Below are 19,315 nucleotides of genomic sequence, written 5' to 3'. Positions count from 1 at the left end.
TTTGTAATCAAAATATTGGTATTTCAAAGTAATTTGTATTAAAATATATAGATAGAGGTATTGATACTTCAACCTGAATATGATAGGATGAAAGTAAAGTACAGTAAAACTAAAATCAGCAATTCAATAATTACACTGAGCAACAAAAAAAATCACGTTTTTAAGTTACCAGAGCGGAGACTAACCAATCTTTACTAACTTTGACCCACTGAATTCGAATATGATAATGATTTTTACAGTTTTTTGGCTTTTGCGGTCTTTAACTCAAAATCTAGTATTGCTGTGCTCAAAGTGAGTATTGGAATCAATAGTCAGATGATTTTCCCATCGATTGTGATATTTCATTGTCTAGCGAATTTTAAAAGTCAAAAATATATATTTTTTCTTACTGTTTCTATAATATTATTGTTAAGTTACTTTTTTGTAGTTTTTAAAATATATTTAATTTTTTTTAAATATTAGTATTATTTACTATTAAGTCGCTGGTAGCCGCAGTAAAATCCACTAGTGGCCGCACTTGAGAACCACTGATCTAGTGCATAGTATGTATTATACATCAATGGTCTCCGCTCTGGTAAATTTTTTTTGTTTCTCAGTGTTATTTCTTCTTTTTACATTTATAATTTTGAAAAAATACACTTTTAAATCTTATTTAATTATAAAATAGAAATTGTGTTCCTTTTTATCGTAAGGAATTGTTAAGTAAGCAAATTAATACTTTAACATTCGTAAAAATACATGGTCGTAAAATATCGTATTAGAACGGAGCACTAAGCGTTCAGCTGAATTGACATCTGTCAGTTGTGGTCAGACGCTCGTCGTGTTTGGTCGTTGAGTGCATGGTCGGCTTGTCAGTCAGTCAATACAAGTGGTGAATCATGGCCGAGGGCTTAGGAGGTGCTGCTGCAACGGCAGCTCAAGAGTTCCGACTGGAATCCGACACCGAGCTCCGTTTCGAAGTTGAATCCAAGAACGAGAAAGTCACCCTTGAAGTTAGTAAACACTTCTCCCAATTCAACACGTAAAAGTCGGCATATACACTAATTGACTAACCAACCATTATTCGTAGGTTAAGAACGGCCTAGCCGAACTCTTCGGAACGGAGCTGTTCAAAGGAAAAATATACGAATTCTACACAGGAGCCAAAGTAGCCGTATATACGTGGCACGGCTGTACTATCGAACTAAAGGGGAAAACCGATGTCAGCTACATCGCCAAAGAAACTCCTATGGTAAATATATTAAAAATGCATACATAATGAATCTAACATGGCGTGATTTTACAGTCGAATCTCATTGCAGGTTATTTATTTGAACGTGCACGCCGCTTTGGAGCAATACAGAAACGAAGCGGAACAGTCTGGAGGCCGAGGACCCATCACAATGGTCGTAGGTCCGTGCGATGTTGGCAAAAGCACCGTTACTCGTATTCTACTCAATTATGCAGTCAGAATGAGGCGACGGCCTATTCTTGTAGATTTGGACGTTGGGCAGGGTCAAATCAGTGTGCCGGGAACTATAGGTATTTTTGGTTGAAATTTGATCTATATGATTGTATTATATTTTGAATGTTTGTATTGTGCATGGTTATTGTTCAGGCGCATTGCTCGTCGAACGTCCTGCGACAGTCGAAGAAGGATTTAGCCAGCAAGCTCCGCTAGTGTATCATTTCGGACACAAGTCGCCCAGTGATAATATGGATCTCTTTAATATAAATACTACTAAATTGGCTGAAGTTATCTCGGAGCGTATGGAAACAAATAAAAAAGGTATATACATACATTCATACATTGTTAATTGACGTATTTTTTTGTTTTTTGCTTGAATCTGTGTTGATTTTTGACGTTGCTTTCTTTTTCAGCTCAAGTTTCTGGTTGTATTATAAACACATGTGGATGGGTGAAAGGACAGGGCTATAAAATGTTAACACACGCTGCGCAGGCGTTCGAAGTTGATATTATTTTAGTGTTGGACAACGAGAGACTGTATAATGAATTGGTTAGAGATATGCCTAAATTCGTAAAGGTCATATTCTTACCTAAAAGTGGTGGGGTTAGTATCATATTTTCATTATACATATATGCTTATCATCCCTTCGGCCTTGATTTTTATATAAATATATATATATCAAAAATTCTTATCGGTTTATGGATAAATTTTAAGGGGTTTATTTATCAAAGTACGTGTTACAGTCCAAGTGTACATTTCGTTTGTTCATACACAAACTAATCTGGTCAGTTCATGGTATGACCACACTCAATAGTAGACTTCAGTTGTGATGGGCGTCTTCATGTCATTGTGAAACCGTGCGATCTTATTATTTCAACAAGTTTCTCTTCAAATATGGGTGTCGCTATTATCGATCACTGTCAATACAAGGATATTTTAAACTATGTATTTGGCATATTTTAAATATTCTCAACCATTTTTCTGGCTGATCATAAGATTCATTCAACACCTGTCGAGCCTATTTGAAGATAGCTTTTGACTGTTTGTACTTGGATAGTTCGTGTATGAACAAACTAGTATGTTCATGAACGAAACACAGTCAACACTTGGACTGTTACATATACATTTAGTAGCAACTGATCTCAATTACTACTCTTGAATGTTAAAATGTATTAACACAGACCCAACTACACACTATGTAATGCGCTTAAAATATAAAAGCGAAAACACAAAACAAAACGAGTGTTTTCAGTGATATTTTATTATTGTATTGATATAGATTCGACAGTAATCGATAATGATTCCCGTATTTGAAGAGATACTTGTCGAAATAATAAGATCGTACGAATTAAAAATGAACTAGAAGAACACCCTTTCCAGCTTAAAGCCACGAGGATTAAAAAAACAAACACGTCCCATTTTCGCCTTAAATGTCATATGACCATGTTTTTCAAAAAAACTTTTGTGGATAATGCAATTTTTTACAAGGCTTAGTTTTACTTCATTCGTCCGATCGCTTTATTTTGATTACTGATTTTGTAAACAGGTCTATAAATTAAGTGATTTAGAACCATCAATCTCTAACATGTATAATATTTATATCTTCAATGTCCTCCCTATATCAAGCATACATATGTACATATTGGTATTGTTTTTTATTGATGAAATATTTCACATGCTCTTTTATAGGTCGTAGAAAGAACCAAGAAACAGAGAGCGGAAAACAGAGACATGCGAATACGAGAATACTTCTACGGCAAAAGAACACCTTTTTACCCACATTCGTTCGATGTTAAATTTGCCGATGCTAAAATATACAAAGTATGTATGATTCTACATATTTGTAAATGTCCATAATATTGTAATGTATTTCATTCGTTTTGATATCTGCATTATAGATAGGCGCCCCGTCGTTACCCGATTCGTGTATGCCTTTAGGAATGAAAGTGGAAGACGCCCTGACTAAAGTCGTCGCCGTACAACCTAGTCTTTCCATCGTACACCATCTCCTCGCGGTATCGTTCGCCGTCAGCCCGGAAGAAGACGTGATACGCACCAACGTCGCTGGATTCATATGCGTGTAAGCATATTACTGCATTTCACACCAGCATGTTTCAAATAGCTTGTATTTATATTATATACGAATTATTTTCGCAGAACTGCAGTCGATATGGAGCGTCAGGTGTTCACAGTCTTATCTCCGCAACCTCGGCCGCTGCCCAACACGATGCTGCTATTATCCGACATGCTATTTATGGACGCTCATTAGTTAATTTTGTGTATTTTTTGTTATGTAAATAAAAACATTTTATTTAAACAATTGAGATCTTTTCTTTTTACAATAAAAAAATATTTATTAACAAGTGTAATATAAACTATATAATCGGCAACAAATTCGATAGAAAAAAAATGCTCTTAATTGCTCTGTTTGTCTGCTTTTGTATTGGACAGTTGATCGGTGAAGTGTAAGTCTGCGTATTTATTTGCTTCTTTGATTGCGCTGGCGACCAAAGATTCGCAATTGATGAGACTGACCTAAAATGATGCATCATTTATAAAAGGACATTCATTCCTACTAAGTGATAATAGTCGAAAACAAACAACAATACCTTCTTTCCTTTCATGTGCACTAATAAACTGGGATTTTGACGTTTGGTTGGAGCCATCATTTGCGTATTGAATACTGGTATAATACTAGACATCCATTTCTCGGCGCTGAAGTTCTCCGTTACATATTTCTATGGTGTAAAATAAGTCGAACGTTTAAACAATCGATCATATTGATCTATTTAGAATGTGTGTTTTACCTCTGGAACTTGACACGTCGCTTTTATAATCCCATTAGCACAACCCATGAGCAGTATTGGTTTGTTGATTTCGCACTGGGCGGCTATAGTCAGGGACAGGCTGCTCGGTTCCAAAAGATACGAACACACTAAGAAGTGTACTATGAAATTTTTCTGTACTGAATCGGCTTCTGATATCACGGTTGACATTTCTTCTTGGACCAATTCACTATTTTATAAATAAATTAAGTATTTAAAGTTGTGTTTTATTTTATTGTTTGAAATATATAAAATATACAATGAAAAATTCTCACACTAGAACTTTTGCGCTCCTTTCTTTGAACTTCTTCTCTATCGTTGTTAATATGTTCAAGCATTCCAATTGAGCGCCATATGCTGATCCGTCTCCTTTGCAAACGTTGGTTAATTCCTCCCTGATCTTATTTAATCTCTCGTTCATATCTTCATGATCGGATATTTCGTTCAATTCCAATTCTTTATATAATGCTTCAGCATTGGATTTAATATTTCTTACCTAAAATTCAAATATATTACATAACATATTTTTAATATTGAATTGTTTTTTTTTTGCATACATATATACTATTTGCCTTGTAATGAAGTGGTTTTTCTTTGATTTTTGGAGCAGAAAGTGGGAATTGATTATGACTGGTGGGTAAGTAGGACTTTTGGTGATAATTCTTGTTAAATTAAACCAAAGAAATCTTAAAGTTCATTAATATTGTAACGTGGGAACATGAGAGAGAGTATCCACCGGAGAAATGTTATAATAATAGAAGCGCCCTTTCGAATACATTTCTTGTTTCAATAACAAGCGTATCGTTTCCATAACTACGTAATATTGTACGCGTATGTGTATGCTATTGCCGATTGCTAACTGTCGCCATGACGCTTTCATGAAAACTTTCATATACGATGTTAATTGAATAATATGTTACTTAAATGATGAATTTACTTGTGAAAATGTATCCCATGTTGTTTATTGTGTGTTTTTGAATGCATCGTGCAATTTTTAACGATGCACTTGCCCAGAGAAGTTTTTATCGGACATATACGTCGACCATCAAGCATCAAATACGACTGATGCTAAAATTATTTAGGAATGTCCGTGGACAATCGTCACCTGACAACAATTTATTTATAGTTAGTTTTGGACCATTGTGGCATTACAGGAAGAATCTAATGCGCCACAATGGCCTACATTTGATAAAGAAAAACAAAAAATAAAATACATAAAATAAAAAGCAAAAAATGCAAAGGCAGAAAAACATGATAAATGAAAAATTAAAATAAAAAAATAAAAAATAATATATAGGAAAAAAAAACAAACAAAGGTGTAAAAATCAAATAAATAAATCCACAAATCCTATTCTTAGTTTTACAATGAACAAAAAAAAAATAGTACCTAAAATATACATAAGGAGAAAGAAAAAGAAATAGTAAAATAAAATAAAATCACAGCGAGGCCCAAATGGAAGAGAGTAGATTAAGATTCCACACATACATCACATTCAAATTAAGAAAATAATGATGAGCGCAAGTTACCAGATAAATATGTTAAAATAATATCCGATAATCTAAGCTCTCTTAGGTGGAAAATATCGCATTCGGGCACAGCAGCAACGATTTCATTGAGAAGTCGAATAGCTCTTGGAATAGGAGCCATTCGAAAAAGAACTGTGCGAGCAGGAGGTACAACCATCAAATGATGATGTCTACCACGCACATAGTTATTAGGGACATAAAATCCCAACTGTTCCAGCAACAACGGGCATGATGTATTACCTCGCAGTAGTTGGAGAATGAAGCGAATTAATGTGAAATTTCTCCGAAGTTCAAGGGAATTATACCCAAGCATGCCCAAAAGGAAAGGAGTAGGGTAGAGATATGGGTGGTACCCAAAATCTTTCTTATAAAGAAAACGAAGAAATGCTTTTGACACTTTTTCGATCATAAGAGAGTAATTTGCTTCATGTGGATTCCACACAATCGCATTATACTCTAGCTTACTTCTAACAAGCGAGAAGACAAGGAGTTGGAGAATAACCGAGCATATCTCAAGACACATCCAAGTCGACGAAAGGAAACGTCAGCGACTGTCTTGATGTGGTTGTGAAAGGTGAATTGAGAATCAAAAGCGATACCCAAGTCGACCATAGATTCCACACGCTTCAACAAAACGGATCCAATGGAATATCTGTGACAATAGAGCGAATGCGCACGTCCATAACTCATAACGCCTAAAGTCACTTCTATTATTATAATAGCATTTCTCTGGTATCCACTGTCTAAGTGAATTCGTGGGTGAACAATAGAGACACGGGATTCAGTAAGTGCCCGAACAAAGAATAGGCTGGAGTTCTCACTGACTTGATCGAACCCAATAATCTCTTGGTGCTAAACATAAACGCAACCTGCTGGCTGAATATAGAATGTACTTAAGAATATTGCAGTTTACAAGCAGTTGCTGGCTTGAGCTGTACTGGTATAAGCGAACCTCTAACAGGAGACTAACTGTTAGAAACATACATACTTGTAATGCTAGCTTTCCGGTAATGGCTCGAACTATTGGGGTATGTCCGTTAGCTCCGCGAACGCTGGTGATACAAAAATCTTGAAGATGATCAGTGCGAACTACATGTGTGCCACAACACAGTTCTCTATAACATAAATGAAATAATTCATGTATTTTCAAATCGTTTATTTGAAATGGAGTTCTATTATTCTAAAAAAATGACTACTGCCGATAAATAGTTTATGCTTCAGTCGACTATAACATTACAGTTTATCAAAAATGAATTGAAACTACATTGCTAACAATTATATTTACTAGACACGATAATAAATACAAACCTTGATATACCTAATTCATTCGGCAAATCGATTTCTACCATTCTTAAGCCGACTTCGGGATACACTTCACCTGGAACAGTAGTCACTTCATCAATGAACAACAGCTCCTGACCATTAATCATAGACGTCCTAATCGGAATCTTGGCCTCAATTGCCGCTCTTCAAAGAAAAACAGAAACATTAATACTCCGAACCAAGTGATTGAATCAGCCGAGATATTTTTAAAAATATTTTTGACTTTTAAAATTCGCTAGATAATTAACTATACGTATTTTAAAGCAATAAAAAATCACAATCAACAGAGAAAACATCTGACTATTGATTCCAATACTCTTTTTTGGCAGAGCAATACTAAATTTTGAATTAAAGACTGCAATAGCCAAAAATATATAAAAATTGCTCAATTTTCTAAACAATAGTATCTCTTAAGCGAGAGAAAGACAACAAAAACCATTGTCATATTCGAATTTAGTGGGTCATATTCATGTTTTGTTTATAATCATTATGTGTAATGATGGTATTTGGTACTTATGTACAAAAGTTTGACCATAGGTGTCGCCTTGGGCAACCTGTAGTAGCACCTATGGTCGTGGTTAATATATAATGAATAAATAAATATATAGAAACTTTTTTGGTATCAAATGTTGGAAACAATATTGAAACACTGTATGTTTCTGTTTTTAAAAATAAATAAATGCCATTCTATCGTCATAGTTTCTAATATACAAATACCTGACTAAATTCTGTGCTTTATTGACGGTATGGACAGACAGTTTTTCCCCATATACAGCTAAATCAAATACAAGTCCAGACGATGTGACTCTCGAACCTAATTGACACGTCACACTCTCAGGTAGGACTTTCTTGAAAGCTGCATTCAACAAATGTGCAGCTGTGTGATGCTGCATTATGCTCAATCTATTCTCATCGTGCAAGGATAGTTTGACAGCGTCGCCTACGTTTATAGGTTTATATTCATTGTTGAATTTCCCAGTATGTACGATGATGTCTCGAATCTTAACGACGGATTCGACTTCAAACACGGATGAACTATTTATCAAGACGTTTCCGGTGTCTCGGCATTGTCCGCCTTCTTCGCAATAGAAGTTGCTTCTGTCGAATATGAGATGATATGTGCCGTCGTGAGCTGACTGCACAACTTCACCGTCTTCAGTGATTATGGCTAGAACTTTTGCATTCAATGCGGGAAAAGCATACGCGTTATCTGCCGTTACAGTATATTCATATTTGTGTTTATCTTCTGTCGGCAGTAGACCGTTGTTTATTAGCGTGTTTATCCTATCGTTCAGAATGCGGTTAATGTTGAGATTGGCCACTTTGGTTATGATGGATTTATGCTTCGACTTATGCTCGGTTAAAAGCTCCTTGAACGAACGTTCGTCGATGGTGAAGCCGTTTATGGCCGCGATCGATTTCATCGTCCTTTCATCTATTCCGTGCGCATCGTACATTTTGAACGCAACTTTTCCCGGTATCACTTGACCTTTGACATCCTTCATATCCTAAAAAAGCAATCAAAAGCGTCAATAGATAAATGAATAAAAGGATATGCTTGAAATGCTGTGATTTTATTACCATCTTGAATTGCTTATATCCTTCTGCCAATCCTGGCATCACTTCGTTCGGCAGTCGTTCAGTCTCGGGATACTTTTCTAACAGCATCTGTCTATCCTTTTTGATAATATTCTCAAGCCGTAGCAAAGACTGTTCTTCGTGCGCTATTATCTGCTTGCAATGATTCGCTTTATTGTACAATTCGGGATATGTAGGACCCAAAATGTGAGCAACCTGATCGTACAATGTCACCATCATATCAGACGGACATTGAAACACGTCTCGACTCATAGATAAAGCCTTACGTAACACGTTTCTCAGTCGTAAACTAAAATAATTTTATAAATTTAATAGGAATTTCTGTAATTACCATACATGAAAAAACTGAAATGATAGAGCAACAGATCTACTCTTGGCTGAAAACATGTTGAATCAAAATCTGCAATAGTCATTTGATCTATCAATGTCACTCTATCATAGCAGCTTCAATTGTTATATAAAGTTTACGATACTTGCGACAAGGATATGCACCATCGGCCAAGCTCACGCTGACCATTCTAGCGTGATCGGCGAGGATTCTGTAGGCATTATCTAGTTGGGCTTCATTGCCGAATTGAGCGGTAAATTTTGGAACTTTTCCACTTTTCTAAAGTATACGTTTGTACATAAGAACGGTGAATATTATAATAAATTTAATGCAGTTGAGGTTTTACCTTATGTATTGTATCTATGATCGGCATAAAAAGATCCGTATCGTAGTTAGATTTTTTATTTTGTAATATTGCCGTTAGCCTTTCTAAGCCCATGCCGGTGTCTATATGGCATCTTGGCAATGGAGTAATGTCACCGCTACTTTTCCTATGAGTGATTATAAATTAGTAGTTGTTGATTTGATATTTTTAATAAAAATGGGTGCGATTTAACTCTACACTGAGAAAAATTTTTTGTATCTTAAAAAGAATGTTTGTGCATTAAAAATTTGCATTATTTTCGGTGCATTAAACAATCTCGTATTGTGCATCGAATAAAATATAAAGTGCCCATTAAAAATTATGAAGCGATTATTCGAAAAAATTGATTTTAGCATTAGAATAGATACAACAAGTGTCGACGTTGCAGTCTTCTGCTATTAACAACTGTCAACTGTCAAAAGTGTTTATTTTTATTTACGTATTACGTATGAATATGAATGATGATATCAGGTCGTAGTCGAAGCCAAGGTTGTAGGTGTTGAAGGTCACAAGCCGAAGAGTAAAAAGGAAGGAATCCAGTAGAGAGAAGCGTCGGTCGTTGTCGGTTCGTATTTTGGTATTCGCAACGTTGCCAATACAGTTCATCTGTCATCTTATAATGATTTTAATACACATCTGTCATAAAATGATTTTAATACACATTTCATCCCCTTTGAAGTAGCAAATATTGTTTTAAATGATCAATTCAAAGCAAAATTTCTAATGCAATCTGTATTCCATCATTTAGAAATGCACATACATTTTTTGTAACGTACAAATACTTGTTTTAATGTACAAAAAAAATTTTTAATTGCTTTTTTTTAATGCACGTTTAAATTGTTCCCTTTAAAAATATTATTTTTTGTATGCACCTGTCGAATTGGATGAAAACAATATTCCAAATTTCTGTTAAATTTCCATTGGGATCTCTGAAGTGTATTTCTGTGCACGGTCCACATGGTCCTGTCGGTCCCATTTCCCAAAAATTATCTTTTGTACCTTTTGGAATTAGTTGTTCCTTAGGAATTCTGGGAAAATATATTATTTTAGATAAGTTGCCATTCAATATAAAAAGCATTAGGTGCTTTACCTTTACTAAAACAATTTTTATATATAAAAAAGCTAAATAAAAATGCACCCCATATTCATCCATATATCCCGACATTCTAAATCCGATTCTAATCCTAAATTTGTATCGCCGCCGAAATAAGATATAACGAGATCGGTTTTGTTGAAACCGTATGGACCCGTTAACAATTCAAGCGCCATTTGACAAGCTTCTGCCTGAAATTTAAAACACCAATCAAATCTGAATATCTTATCTAATATACTATAATATGAAAGCCGGTTATATTATTACCTTATAATAATCTCCGAAAGACCAATTGCCTAACATTTCAAAGAATGTATGATGATGACCATCGGTTCCAACCAATTCGAGGTCGTTGTGATTACCGCCGACCCTGATGCACTTTTGTGAATTGACAACTTTTGGAGCAGGTGGTGAAAACTGTCCTAGAAATACGCCTTTAAACTGGAAATAAAAATGAATAGTTTGATGAATATATGTACTCATGTATGAGGCACTTTGCTAAGTGACAATAATGTACTTGGTTCATCCCGGCGTTGACGAAAGCTACGGTGGGATCGCAGAAAGGGATGACGGGTGATGACCGCACATAAACATGATCGTGTTTATTGAAGAAGTTCAAAAAATCTTGGCGTATCTCATCACTTCTTTTAGTGGCGTATCGGCTGTATCTTGCTCTTTGTAAATATTTCACAAGCAATGTTCTAATGTTCAATGTTGGAGAGGCTGTCAAGTTCATTGTCTTTGTATATACTATCTAAGCACTTCTGAAATGAAAGTGATTTGTTTGATAAGAAAATATTTTTTATAAATGAAACAACTATCCTATACAGAAATTTGTCGTTTTATAAGATTTTTTTAAATAATTATTAATATAAATTATAAATAATCACTCTTTTTTAATGTTTTATACTGTGATAGAAATGTATTGTACAATTTTATACCGCTGATTTCGTTTGACGTTTAAGGTTATGTGAACTTTAAACAAAATTGATTCACGTTCCGCCAGTGTTACGTAATTGATTTTATTGTTGCGAGTTTTGAATTTGGAAACGTGTATATATATATCCATACATATACAAGGTAAGCCAGATATAAACCAGTCACTGCCATAAGCATCTGTTAATCGGATTCAAACCATTTTCTCTTATGTTTTTTTCCTTGAATATTTTTAATCAAAAAATATATATAATTTATTCCTGCCAAAACCATACTAGATTTCAATCAGTTGTCCAGATGTCCCTATTTGAGCGGGACTGTTCCGAGATTGACGGATAAATCAATTGTCGCATTGCCTAAATCTCTTGTTCAGACTACTTGTCTGATGATCGGCTTTCGTGGCCTTACGACCCACGATTTGGCCGATATATTTTTGTGCTGGCCACCCTGACAGGCAACGGCCAGCGGACATTAGTTAGACAACGGTGGGTGCGTAAACATAGGTGTTTACGTGGCCCTTCGCTTCTTGCCACCGACCACCAGCTCGAGACTGGTGGGGTTGTGACGATACTTGGAGACAAGCTCCAGTATTCGTCCGGTGTGCGCCAGAGGAAGCTTGGTCTGTCTTCGTGCAGAAGGCAGACAACTCAGCTGCGCGTGGCTAACCTCAAAAAGCACACGTGGTTTCTTTGTTTACTCTCCCTCCCTTCCCCCCTGCTTGATCTCTGTATAATTTATATAAAATACAGTCGCCATTCAAACAGACTTACAACCTGTTGTTATTATATAATCTCCCGCCCTTTTTCCACATCACGCATCCCACGCACACTACGAAAGAGAAGGAGACAGAGCAGAGCAGCCATCATCAGCAGATACCAGACCACCGACGACGAAGGAAGGCACCTTGAGGAAACCAGCCCCGCCCACGCTTACCACAAGCTATCTCACAAAACCGACTTCAGGGGGCTCTCGAATGAACACCCCTGGCGTCCGTACATCTCTATTTAACAAAAATTGTAGCATATGTTCAAAAATATGACCTGATAAGTATTTAGTTATTGGGACTGTAGCGGCTCGCTATACGACATGGTCGAGTTTGGTCACCATCCTGCGAGTGGGGATCAACTCGACGTGTGTTCAGAGTAGCTACCTCACTCTGCCTTCAGCTGTCATAAATAAAGCATGTGCATCAACATGCCAGTCGTCTCATTCGTTCATCCCCCATAGGACTAAGGAGGCGTAGCGAATGAAACGATGGTTTTATATGATGGTTTTGAATCGAAAAAAAATAATATTCAACCAATCAAATCGACGACATAGAAACTCAACAAGTCACGTGGACCCCCAAAGGCACTATAAAAGAAAGTCTGGGCAGGACAAACTTAAGTCAAGCTCCAACAGCCACCACGAGTCAAAAACAACCAGTCAGACTTCAGCAACCACCACGACAGCAGTCGACACCCAGCTACCACTACACTACCCTACAATGGAAGAACGCTTGCAACTCAGCCGGAAGTAACATCTGACGATGATTTCTGGGAAGTGCACGTGTGGCTTGTTTATCGAGCGTGTTTCTTGGAAGTGGACGTGTGACAGGAAGTAGCATATGGCGATGATTTCCGAGAATTACGCGTGTTGTTGACGAGTGTACTAGGCTTGTGTAGTTCGCGAACGAAATAGGTCGTAAGAGCGCTCCCACAGGTGAACTAATCGAACTAGTTCCCTCACTCCTCGTTCCATAGTTCGTGACCGAATGAGCGAGAGTGGGACGGCACAACAATACACTAATACTGCCGCTCGCTCACTGCACATGCGCGCGCGTCATTGTTAGTTATTCACAAAACTCTCAAACCTCACCAAACCTAACCTAACTATCACCGAAATCAAAGAATTCGACATTGCAAAAATATATACACAAAACCTGCGAACCTCACCAAACCTAACCCAACCTAACCTAACTATCACCGAAATCAAAGAATTCGAGATTGTAAATTATTCACTAAACGTGCTAACCGCACCAAAGCTAACCCAATCTAACCTAACCATATCCGAAATCGAAGAATTCGACATTGCAAAAATATACACAAAAGGTGGTAACCTCACCAAACCTAACACAAACTAACCTAACTATCACCGAAATCAAAGAATTCGACATTGCAAAAATAAACAAAAAACTCGCTAACCTCACCAAACCTAACCCAACCTAACCTAACCATCTCCGAAATCAAAGAATTCGACATTGCAAAAATATACAAAGAACTCGCTACCCTCACTAAACCTAACCCAACCTAACCTAACCATCACCGAAATCGAAGAATTCGAGATTGTAAGTTATTCACAAATCGTGCTAACCGCACCAAACCTAACCCAACCTAACCTAACCATCACCGAAATCAAAGAATTCGACATTGCAAAAATATACAAAAAACCTGCAAACCTCACCGAACCTAACCCAACCTAACCTAACTATCACCGAAATCAAAGAATTGGAGATTGTAAATTATTCACTAAACGTGCTAACCGCAACAAACCTAACCCAACCTAAACTAACCATCACCGAAATCAAAGAATTCGACATTGCAAAAATATACAAAAAACTCGCTAACCTCACCAAACCTAACCCAACCTAACCTAACTATAACCGAAAACAAAGAATTCGAGATTGTAAATTATTCACTAAACGTGCTAACCGCACCAAACCTAACCCAATCTAACCTAACCATCTCCGAAATCGAAGAATTCGACATTGCAAAAATATACACAAAAGGTGGTAACCTCACCAAACCTAACCCAACCTAACCTAACCATCTCCGAAATCAAAGAATTCGACATTGCAAAAATATACAAAAAACCTGCAAACCTCACCAAACCTAACCCAACCTAACCTAACTATAACCGAAAACAAAGAATTCGAGATTGTAAATTATTCACTAAACGTGCTAACCGCTCCATACCTAACCCAATCTAACCTAACCATATCCGAAATCGAAGAATTCGACATTGCAAAAATATACACAAAAGGTGGTAACCTCACCAAACCTCACCCAACCTAACCTAACCATCTCCGAAATCAAAGAATTCGAGATTGTAAATTATTCACTAACCGTGCTAACCGCACCAAACCTAACCCAATCTAACCTAACCATCTCCGAAATCGAAGAATTCGAGATTGCACAAATATACACAAAACGTGGTAACCTCACCAAACCTCACCCAACCAAACCTAACTATCACCGAAATCAAAGAATTCGACATTGCAAAAATATACAAAAAACTCGCTAACCTCACCAAACCTAACCCAACCTACCTAACCATCTCCGAAATCAAAGAATTCGACATTGCAAAAATATACAAAAAACTCGCTAACCTCACCAAACCTAACCCAATCTAACCTAACCATCTCCGAAATCGAAGAATTCGACATTGCAAAAATATACACAAAAGGTGGTAACCTCACCAAACCTAACCCAAACTAACCTAACCATCTCCGAAATCAAAGAATTCGACATTGCAAAAATATACAAAAAACCTGCAAACCTCACCAAACCTAACCCAACCTAACCTAACTATCACCGAAATCAAAGAATTCGAAATTGTAAATTATTCACTAAACGTGCTAACCGCACCAAACCTAACCCAATCTAACCTAACCATCTCCGAAATCGAAGAATTCGACATTGCAAAAATATACACAAAAGGTGGTAACCTCACCAAACCTAACTCAACCTAACCTAAGCATCTCCGAAATCAAAGAATTCGACATTGCAAAAATATACAAAAAACCTGCAAACCTCAACAAACCTAACCCAACCGAACCTCACTATCACCGAAAACAAAGAATTCGAGATTGTAAATTATTCACTAAACGTGCTAACCGCACCAAACCTAACCCAATCTAACCTAACCATATCCGAAATCGAAGAATTCGACATTGCAAGAATATACACAGAAGGTGGTAACCTCACCAAACCTCACCCAACCTAACCTTACCATCTCCGAAATCAAAGAATTCGAGATTGTAAATTATTCACTAACCGTGCTAACCGCACCAAACCTAACCCAATCTAACCTAACCATCTCCGAAATCGAAGAATTCGACATTGCACAAATATACACAAAAGGTGGTAACCTCACCAAACCTAACCCAACCTAACCTAACTATCACCGAAATCAAAGAATTCGAGATTGTAAATTATTCACTAACCGTGATAACCGCACCAAACCTAACCTAACCTAACCTAACCATCACCGAAATCAAAGTATTCGACATTGCAAAAATATACACAAAAGGTGGTAACCTCACCAAACCTAACCCAACCTAACCTAACCATCTCCGAAATCAAAGAATTCGACATTGTAAAAATATACAAAAAACCTGCAAACCTCACCAAACCTAACCCAACCTAACCCAACCATCATCGAAATCAAAGAATTCGAGATTGTAAGTTATTCACAAATCGTGCTAACCGCACCAAACCTAACCCAACCTAACCTAACCATCACCGAAATCAAAGAATTCGACATTGCAAAAATATACAAAAAACCTGCAAACCTCAACAAACCTAACCCAACCGAACCTCACTATCACCGAAAACAAAGAATTCGAGATTGTAAATTATTCACTAAACGTGCTAACTGCACCAAACCTAACCCAATCTAACCTAACCATCTCCGAAATCGAAGAATTCGACATTGCAAAAATATACACAAAAGGTGGTTACCTAACCAAACCTAACCCAACCTAACCTAACTATCACCGAAATCAAAGAATTCGAGATAGTAAATTATTCACTAAACGTGCTAACCGCACCAAACCTAACCCAATCTAACCTAACCATCTCCGAAATCGAAGAATTCGACATTGCAAAAATATACACAAAAGGTGGTAACCTCACCAAACCTAACTCAACCTAACCTAAGCATCTCCGAAATCAAAGAATTCGACATTGCAAAAATATACAAAAAACCTGCAAACCTCAACAAACCTAACCCAACCGAACCTCACTATCACCGAAAACAAAGAATTCGAGATTGTAAATTATTCACTAAACGTGCTAACCGCACCAAACCTAACCCAATCTAACCTAACCATATCCGAAATCGAAGAATTCGACATTGCAAGAATATACACAAAAGGTGGTAACCTCACCAAACCTCACCCAACCTAACCTAACCATCTCCGAAATCAAAGAATTCAAGATTGTAAATTATTCACTAACCGTGATAACCGCACCAAACCTAACCCAATCTAACCTAACCATCTCCGAAATCGAAGAATTCGACATTGCACAAATATACACAAAAGGTGGTAACCTCACCAAACCTCACCCAACCAAACCTAACGATCACCGAAATCAAAGAATTCGACATTGCAAAAATATACAAAAAACTCGCTAACTGCACCAAACCTAACCCAATCTAACCTAACCATCTCCGAAATCGAAGAATTCGACATTGCAAAAATATACACAAAAGGTGGTTACCTCACCAAACCTAACCCAACCTAACCTAACCATCTCCGAAATCAAAGAATTCGACATTGCAAAAATATACAAAAAACCTGCAAACCTCACCAAACCTAACCCAACCTAACCTAACCATCTCCGAAATCGAAGAATTCGACATTGCAAAAATATACACAAAAAGGTGGTAACCTCACCAAACCTAACCCAACCTAACCTAACTATCACCGAAATCAAAGAATTCGAGATTGTAAATTATTCACTAACCGTGATAACCGCACCAAACCTAACCCAATCTAACCTAACCATCTCCGAAATCGAAGAATTCGACATTGCACAAATATACACAAAAGGTGGTAACCTCACCAAACCTCACCCAACCAAACCTAACTATCACCGAAATCAAAGAATTCGACATTGCAAAAATATACAAAAAACTCGCTAACCTCACCAAACCTAACCCAACCTAACCTAACCATCTCCGAAATCAAAGAATTCGACATTGCAAAAATATACAAAAAACTCGCTAACCTCACCAAACCTAACCCAATCTAACCTAACCATCTCCGAAATCGAAGAATTCGACATTGCAAAAATATACACAAAAGGTGGTAACCTCACCAAACCTAACCCAACCTAACCTAACTATCACCGAAATCAAAGAATTCGAGATTGCAAAAATATACAAAAAACTCGCTAACCTCACCAAACCTAACCCAATCTAACCTAACCATCTCCGAAATCGAAGAATTCGACATTGCAAAAATATACACAAAAGGTGGTAACCTCACCAAACCTAACCCAACCAAACCTAACGATCACCGAAATCAAAGAATTCGACATTGCAAAAATATACAAAAAACTCGCTAACTGCACCAAACCTAACCCAATCTAACCTAACCATCTCCGAAATCGAAGAATTCGACATTGCAAAAATATACACAAAAGGTGGTTACCTCACCAAACCTAACCCAACCTAACCTAACCATCTCCGAAATCAAAGAATTCGACATTGCAAAAATATACAACGAACTCGCTACCCTCACTTAACCTAACCCAACCTAACCAAACCATCACCGAAATCAAAGAATTCGACATTGCAAAAATATACAAAAAACCTGCAAACCTCAGGTTTAACCCCCTAACAAACCTAACCCAACCTAACCTAACCATCTCCGAAATCGAAGAATTCGACATTGCAAAAATATACACAAAAGGTGGTAACCTCACCAAACCTAACCCAACCTAACCTAACTATCACCGAAATCAAAGAATTCGAGATTGTAAATTATTCACTAACCGTGTTAACCGCACCAAACCTAACCCAATCTAACCTAACCATCTCCGAAATCGAAGAATTCGACATTGCACAAATATACACAAAACGTGGTAACCTCACCAAACCTCACCCAACCAAACCTAACTATCACCGAAATCAAAGAATTCGACATTGCAAAAATATACAAAAAACTCGCTAACCTCACCAAACCTAATCCAACCTACCTAACCATCTCCGAAATCAAAGAATTCGACATTGCAAAAATATACAAAAAACTCGCTAACCTCACCAAACCTAACCCAATCTAACCTAACCATCTCCGAAATCGAAGAATTCGACATTGCAAAAATATACACAAAAGGTGGTAACCTCACCAAACCTAACCCAAACTAACCTAACCATCTCCGAAATCAAAGAATTCGACATTGCAAAAATATACAAAAAACCTGCAAACCTCACCAAACCTAACCCAACCTAACCTAACTATCACCGAAATCAAAGAATTCGAAATTGTAAATTATTCACTAAACGTGCTAACCGCACCAAACCTAACCCAATCTAACCTAACCATCTCCGAAATCGAAGAATTCGACATTGCAAAAATATACACAAAAGGTGGTAACCTCACCAAACCTAACTCAACCTAACCTAAGCATCTCCGAAATCAAAGAATTCGACATTGCAAAAATATACAAAAAACCTGCAAACCTCAACAAACCTAACACAACCGAACCTCACTATCACCGAAAACAAAGAATTCGAGATTGTAAATTATTCACTAAACGTGCTAACCGCACCAAACCTAACCCAATCTAACCTAACCATATCCGAAATCGAAGAATTCGACATTGCAAGAATATACACAAAAGGTGGTAACCTCACCAAACCTCACCCAACCTTACCTTACCATCTCCGAAATCAAAGAATTCGAGATTGTAAATTATTCACTAACCGTGCTAACCGCACCAAACCTAACCCAATCTAACCTAACCATCTCCGAAATCGAAGAATTCGACATTGCACAAATATACACAAAAGGTGGTAACCTCACCAAACCTAACCCAACCTAACCTAACTATCACCGAAATCAAAGAATTCGAGATTGTAAATTATTCACTAACCGTGATAACC

The 19,315-nt window shown here is 37.0% G+C and overlaps 3 protein-coding genes across 6 annotated transcripts in view; 1 reads left to right on the top strand and 2 right to left on the bottom strand.

Annotated features, from left to right (window-relative positions):
* The first annotated feature begins 513 nt into the window (after positions 1-513).
* cbc (protein CLP1 homolog) lies at positions 514-3,766 on the top strand. Its single transcript, XM_077444069.1, has 9 exons — positions 514-574; positions 762-992; positions 1,070-1,231; positions 1,302-1,521; positions 1,598-1,768; positions 1,861-2,051; positions 3,138-3,269; positions 3,347-3,528; positions 3,606-3,766. The coding sequence occupies exons 2-9, from the start codon at positions 879-881 to the stop codon at positions 3,715-3,717; spliced, it is 1,284 nt and encodes a 427-aa protein (XP_077300195.1). The 5' UTR covers positions 514-574; positions 762-878; the 3' UTR covers positions 3,718-3,766.
* Positions 3,740-11,517, bottom strand: AlaRS-m (alanine--tRNA ligase, mitochondrial). Of its 4 annotated transcripts, none has more exons than XM_077444036.1 (15): positions 11,449-11,517; positions 11,025-11,271; positions 10,775-10,948; positions 10,553-10,698; positions 10,287-10,442; positions 9,397-9,541; positions 9,196-9,329; positions 8,705-9,011; positions 7,841-8,631; positions 7,109-7,267; positions 6,789-6,915; positions 4,549-4,769; positions 4,256-4,463; positions 4,058-4,186; positions 3,740-3,983 (listed from the first exon to the last, which is right to left on the bottom strand). In XM_077444036.1, exons 2-15 carry the CDS (start codon positions 11,241-11,243, stop codon positions 3,864-3,866), a joined length of 3,036 nt encoding a protein of 1,011 aa, XP_077300162.1. In that variant the 5' UTR covers positions 11,244-11,271; positions 11,449-11,517; the 3' UTR covers positions 3,740-3,863. The 4 variants fall into 4 exon arrangements, with proteins under 4 accessions (XP_077300162.1, XP_077300160.1, XP_077300161.1 ...); XM_077444034.1 differs by having other exon boundaries at positions 11,398-11,490; XM_077444035.1 differs by having other exon boundaries at positions 11,439-11,480.
* A 1,485-nt stretch (positions 11,518-13,002) lies between these two features.
* The window catches only part of LOC143921644 (uncharacterized), a 41,788-nt gene continuing 35,475 nt past the window's right edge, over positions 13,003-19,315 (bottom strand). The window contains exon 2 of the mRNA XM_077444998.1: positions 13,003-13,149. Within this exon, the coding sequence (XP_077301124.1) occupies positions 13,003-13,149 (147 nt within the window). The remainder of the gene's footprint in view (positions 13,150-19,315) is intronic.

This window comes from Arctopsyche grandis, chromosome 13 (genome assembly GCF_051622035.1).
Source record: "Arctopsyche grandis isolate Sample6627 chromosome 13, ASM5162203v2, whole genome shotgun sequence".
Taxonomy (NCBI): domain Eukaryota; kingdom Metazoa; phylum Arthropoda; class Insecta; order Trichoptera; family Hydropsychidae; genus Arctopsyche; species Arctopsyche grandis.
This window is presented reverse-complemented; position numbering and strand designations above follow the sequence as displayed.

Coding starts and splice junctions, on each gene's coding strand:
- cbc (XM_077444069.1), top strand. CDS start 879: ATGGCCGAGGGCTTAGGAGGTGCTGCTGCAACGGCAGCTCAAGAGTTC. Junction 1,232..1,301: donor TCGCCAAAGAAACTCCTATG/GTAAATATATTA, acceptor ATCTCATTGCAG/GTTATTTATTTGAACGTGCA. Junction 3,529..3,605: donor GTCGCTGGATTCATATGCGT/GTAAGCATATTA, acceptor TTATTTTCGCAG/AACTGCAGTCGATATGGAGC.
- AlaRS-m (XM_077444036.1), bottom strand. CDS start 11,243: ATGAACTTGACAGCCTCTCCAACATTGAACATTAGAACATTGCTTGTG. Junction 9,330..9,396: donor TCATAGATACAATACATAAG/GTAAAACCTCAA, acceptor CGTATACTTTAG/AAAAGTGGAAAAGTTCCAAA. Junction 3,984..4,057: donor TGCACATGAAAGGAAAGAAG/GTATTGTTGTTT, acceptor GCATCATTTTAG/GTCAGTCTCATCAATTGCGA.